The 5,330-nt window shown below is 54.7% G+C and overlaps 1 protein-coding gene across 2 annotated transcripts; it reads right to left on the minus strand.

The window, feature by feature from the left end:
* Nucleotides 1-45: 45 nt before the first annotated feature.
* On the minus strand, nucleotides 46-4,620 carry SNRPC (small nuclear ribonucleoprotein polypeptide C). 2 transcript variants are annotated; one of them, XM_064733212.1, is made up of 6 exons: nucleotides 4,507-4,620; nucleotides 4,164-4,206; nucleotides 3,676-3,784; nucleotides 2,316-2,405; nucleotides 1,660-1,764; nucleotides 46-417 (listed from the first exon to the last, which is right to left on the minus strand). In XM_064733212.1, exons 1-6 carry the CDS (start codon nucleotides 4,512-4,514, stop codon nucleotides 293-295), a joined length of 480 nt encoding a protein of 159 aa, XP_064589282.1. In that variant the 5' UTR covers nucleotides 4,515-4,620; the 3' UTR covers nucleotides 46-292. The 2 variants fall into 2 exon arrangements, with proteins under 2 accessions (XP_064589282.1, XP_064589281.1); XM_064733211.1 differs by having other exon boundaries at nucleotides 2,316-2,408.
* Between the last annotated feature and the right edge of the window lie 710 nt (nucleotides 4,621-5,330).

A 5,330-nucleotide genomic window follows, 5' to 3' on the forward strand; every position in this document is an offset into this window, starting at 1 on the left:
CCCTTATTTTCTTCCCCAGGAGAGAGTTCAGAACAAGGCTCTGAGTCAATATGGAAACAACATCAATGTTTATTCTTGCTTTTGTCATTAAACGAGGGGGAAAAAAATAATACAATTGAAAAGACACCCAAAAAGCCAGACCTTGTACAAGTCAGTGCAGGGTGTGTCCATTCTTATGCTGAAGCTACAGCAGAATCTCTCCACACACTGAGTACAAAGCCCCAGGGACACAGGTCTGGGGTGTTTGTCATAGGGAAGGTCCTAAAATGAAAAGGCAGCTCCATCTCCATCTTTATCTGTCTGGACGGGTCATTCCCGGCCTGGTTGGCACCATCATGGGTCTGGAGGGGGGTCTCATCATGGGGGGCCCTGGCATCATTGGCATGTGTCCTCCCATGGGTGGCCTCATCCCAGGAGCTGCCAGGGGAGAGACAGGTTAGAGAACAGCTCTTGGGAGCACCACTTGCCCTGGCAAAACACGGGTTGGGATGGGCCTTAAAGATTTATTTCCACTCCCCTACCAGGGGCAGGGATGCCTTCCACTACCCCAGATTGCTCCAAGCCCTGTCCAACCTGGCCTTGGACACTTTCAGGGATCCAGGGGCAGCCACAGCTTCTCTTCACAGCAACATCTGCCTCACCAGCCTCAGAGAGGGGAAATTTCACACTGTGGGCAGGCTCTCTATTCTGCTCCAGGGAACTCCCATGTTCCAGTCTGTAAGCTCTGATCCGGCAGCTGCCGAGATGGATTCTGTTCCCTGAGCAGCTCAGCCAGCAGCAGAGGAGGAACTGAGCCCCTGGGTTATACACCCACTCTGACAATATTCACTCACAACTTATTTCCAGCCACTCAAGAGACACACCAGCTTAATTACTGATGTGGAAATGTGTTAATTTGGAGAAAAGTGCTGCAAAACCATCCCATGTGCTCACAAACAAGCACTGAGCACCTCTGCCAGGGGAAAGCAGGGGCTCTTACTCCACAGCCCTGAAATAATGGTTTCCATCCCACTTTGCCATTTATTTTCATAAGGCTGCTGAATATCACAGATTGTGTATTTATCTAGAGCCTTTAAAAACACTTAAGGAACACTTTCAAATGCAAGACAACAATTACAAAGACACTTCACTACTTTCAGTGCACGTGTGTGTGTGTGTTCCCATAGATTTGTTCTGGGAACTGTTCCAATAAGATATCCCTTGAGAATTCTTCAAATGCCAGGAAGCTCAGGAGTGGAATGGATCAAAGACTTTTTAGTTTACAGTTCTGATAAAGCCTTTTCCAGGCCCATTGTTTCTCTGGAACACGTTCCCCTGAGACGCTTTAAACACTAAAAAACCATTTAGTGCAAAAAATGCACCTCTTGTGCAAAACCTGAGACCTGGAGGCACCAAACTCTTAAACAATCACTGCTCAGAGCTGAGGGAGAACAGATATGACTTCTCAGAGCCATAATTCCAGCTGCACAGGGGGCTGGTGATTCAATGAGAAGCAAAGGGGTTTAATGAGTGGTTGTAGAATTGTTGTAGTCTTCTATGCAGGGGTAACAGTGACAGAGTGTGACCAGCCCAGCCTTGAGTGGGACAGGATGGTGGGAAACACCCCCCAGACCCCTCCAGCCAGCCCCCCATGGCAGAGTTACCCCATCCCAAACTTACCAGGTCCAACTGGCATCATTCCTGGGGGAGGTGGGCCCATCATTGGCATCATCGGGGGCCCCCCCATGTGTGGGGCTGGCATCATGCCGGGCCGGGGGGGGCCAGCTGGACAGACACAACAGTTACACACGGGCACTCTCAGCCCCCAAAGGGCACTGCAGCTACTCACAGCACGTGGCAGTTACTAATGCCTCAGTGGCTGTACCTCTGCCTCCATTCCAGCCCTGATTCCAGGTGCTAGAAGGGAGCAGAGCAGGAATGTGCTGGCTGCCAACTCCAGCTGTGCACACCAGCACAGGGAGCTGCCACTCTGAGCTGGGAGGGCTCTGGGCCCTTCACCAGCTCAAGGGCAAAAGGCAACCAAAGGGATTTCTATTTAGAAAAACCAACCCAAACCAACCCACTGTGCAGTTTAAACAGAGCCACCTGCCTGGGAGCCCCCATGGAATGAGGGGGTGTCACCGCTCCTGGTGCACTCAGCATCCCAGGAATCAGACATGGTAAGGACTGAGCTGCTATTACACAAAACTCCTCACACCCTGGCAGCACAAGCTCAAGAGGGCTTGGCTTCAAGCTAAAAGCCTTTTCTTTCCAAGCTGAGGGCACAAACAGCTCCAGAGGGCCCTGAGCCCAGTCCCAAAGTGCCCCAAACTTACGGATGCTGGGCGGAGGTGGGATCATGGCTCCGGCCGGAGGAGGTGCCGAGAACGGCGTCGGTGGAATTTTCCCTTGCTGGAATGCAGCCGCTACATTGGGGGGGAAAAGAAAAAAAAAAAAAAGGAAAGAAAGAATCCCAGGAAAAAAAAAAACACCAGTTACTAGGCCGAGGAAGGGAGGGCCGGGTCGCTCGTCCGTGTCATGCCCCGCGGTCACGTCATGCTGCGTGCGCTGCCACATCCCGGGCACCTGGGGAGCACCTGGGACTCCTGGAGACAATTATTGTTACAGCTGGGACTAGAGAGCTCCTGCGTGGATGTCACACCCCTGGGCAGGGCGGCAGGGAGGGGAGGTGGGAGAGGGAAAAAACAAAAATCAACCACGTGGCGGGATCCGCAGCGTTCCACCGGGACATGCTGTGCTGGAATGGACACGGGGACAGGGCTGGGGAGAGGGCAAGGAGCAGGAAAAGGGGGGCAAGGAAAGGGAGGAATTCCACTGGTATTGACTGGAGGGAAGGCAAAAGATGGGGAAGTTGGAAGCATCACAGGGAAAACAGAGTGAGGATGAGTTTGGGGAAATCCAGACTGGATGTTTTAGGAAAACTCTTCACCCAGAGGTGGTTGGGCACTGAACACTCCCCAGGGGAGTGAGCACAGCTCTGAGTCTGCCAGAGCTCAGGGAGCAGCTGGAAATGCTGGTTTGGTCTCAGGCAGTCCTGCACAGAGCTGGGAGTGGGATCAGTGATCCTGAGGGGTCCTGTCCAACCTGAGCTATCCCACCAGCCACGGAGTGCTGCCACAAAGCTAATCTGGTGTTTGTGTTTCTTTCATGCAGGAAAGAGGAAAAGGACCTCTCAAAGTGACAGAGGAATCAATGCCACACTTCAGTTAAGCCTTTAAGTGCCAGGAAAAAACATCACTTGGCAACTGAGGGCAGGCAACCCCAGCATGTGAAAAATGCCACAATCCAAATATTTTTATGTCTGTTTTCCTATCTTTTGGAATTCTTATCCATGCTCTTAGCAAAAACGTGTCACTGCCAAGCAGAACAAGTTTGTTATGAGGCCCTGCAGGATAACACTGAGAGCCCTCACGAACAGTGACATGGAGCCACTGCCACCAGCCCTGGAGGGAACCTCAGCTCTTGTATGGTAGACAGAGCTCTCAGGCTGCCCTAGGACAGCCCAAAACCTGAGGAACTCAAGATCCACTCTCCAAGATTTTACTCACAACTCACTGAGCAAAGACTCCCCAGGGAAGTGAGGAAAGGTCAAGGTGGAAGCAGGGAGCAGCAGCTGGAGGAAAGGCAGGGGAAGGAATGGGGAGGCAGGCGGGGTCACAGAAAGATTGGCCTTACTTGTTTTGTCAATCAGGCTCTGGGCTTGCTCCTCCATCCATTTCTGGTAATAATCCTTCACGTTCTCCTTGTGCTTCCGGCCACTGCAGTGGGTTTTTCTCACGGAGGGCTGGGAAAGGCCGCAGAAACCCCAAGGTTACTGGCATTCCTTATTGTTTTAAACATGTGTAATTTATCACCATAAAGCAGGTTTGTTTCTGTACCCAGGCAGAGAAGGGGTGATGTGCAAAACTTTTATATAAATTTTTATCAGCACATAAATGTTAAATCTCCAAAAGCTGCTCTGAAGCTGCCCCAGGTGCCACCTCTGACCCTGCCACTGCCCCCCTGGAGAACACCAGGGGTATAGCACGTTCTCCTTCTTTACTGGAAGTGGAAAACACGCGGAAACACCGCTGTACCCCACAGGAGCTACTTTTAGCCGAGCTAAATTTTATTTTAATGCTTTTGATGCGCGACAGAATTGAAGCAGAGGATTTGGTACTCACCGAGTCATGGGTGAGGTACGTGTCACAGTAATCACAGTAAAACCTGGCGGGGAAAAGCTTTATTATTATTAAAAGCCTTATTATGTTATTGATAATTATTAACTATAATATTAACATATTGTTTTAATAACAATATTATTATTATTAAAAGCCTTATTGTGTTAGCGATTTGAGCGTTAACGGAGCCCCGGGGACGACCCCGCAGGGCGCCAGTGCTCGGCCCGCCCGGCCATCCGCGCCCCTGGGCTCACGGGGAGCACCAGGACCCTCGAGAAGCAGCGACCCCCGCCCGGGACCCCCGCCCGGGACCCCCGGGAGCCCCGGCTCGGCCTCCCGGACTCACTTGGGCATGGTGCTCCCGCCGCCGCCAGCCGGAAGTGGCGCACACGCGCAGTGACGCCCTCACACAGCGCCGCCGCTTGACCCCCGCCGGCTGCCGTAGGGCCCGGAAGTGACAGTATGGCCTCCACCGTGTCCTTCTCCCCGCCCGGCAGGGGGAGCCATCCCCCGCTCGCCCGTCTGTCTCTGGTCACGCCACCATCACCCGCTCACAGCCCCGGCAGTGCCCTCCCCGGCGCGCAGGGTTCGTTGGGGCCTCCGGGGTTGCCAAAGCGTGTTCTGCTCGGTCTCTGTGTTCTCCTCGCGGAACACGCCCGGTGGTTCCGATCGCCGGCCGCGCACGGAGCAGCCTCGCGCGGTCGAAAGCTGCATTAAATAAATCATTTTTAGGCGGAAAAAAACATTGAAGGTGGTCCCGTCGGGCCTTGCGCCTCTCATTTGCATATCGCCGCATGACGTCACCAAATCTAATTTGCATACACAAACACGCGCACTCACCGCCATATATGGAAGGCAGGGCGCAAATGTGGGCGGAGCCGAGAGATCACCCCGCCCCGCGGTGACGCAAGGAGCCTGCGCGGAGCCCCGGAGTCACGCGCCGCTCTCATTTGCATGCGCGGCCCCGCCCCCTCGCCCTTGCCGCGCTCCCTCCCTCCCCCCCGCGGGCACGTGGCCCCGCCCCGCGCCGCGCGTGGGGTGACGCCGGCCGGGGGGTGACGTCGCGTGCCGCGCGCCGCGGGGCGGGGCGGCGCAGGCGCAGTGCCTGCGGCGGCGGCGGCGCGCGCACCCACTTTTCCCCCCCCCTCCCCTCCGCCCGCCCGCCCGCCC

Source organism: Zonotrichia leucophrys, chromosome 26 (assembly GCF_028769735.1).
Source record: "Zonotrichia leucophrys gambelii isolate GWCS_2022_RI chromosome 26, RI_Zleu_2.0, whole genome shotgun sequence".
Taxonomy (NCBI): Eukaryota; Metazoa; Chordata; class Aves; order Passeriformes; family Passerellidae; genus Zonotrichia; species Zonotrichia leucophrys.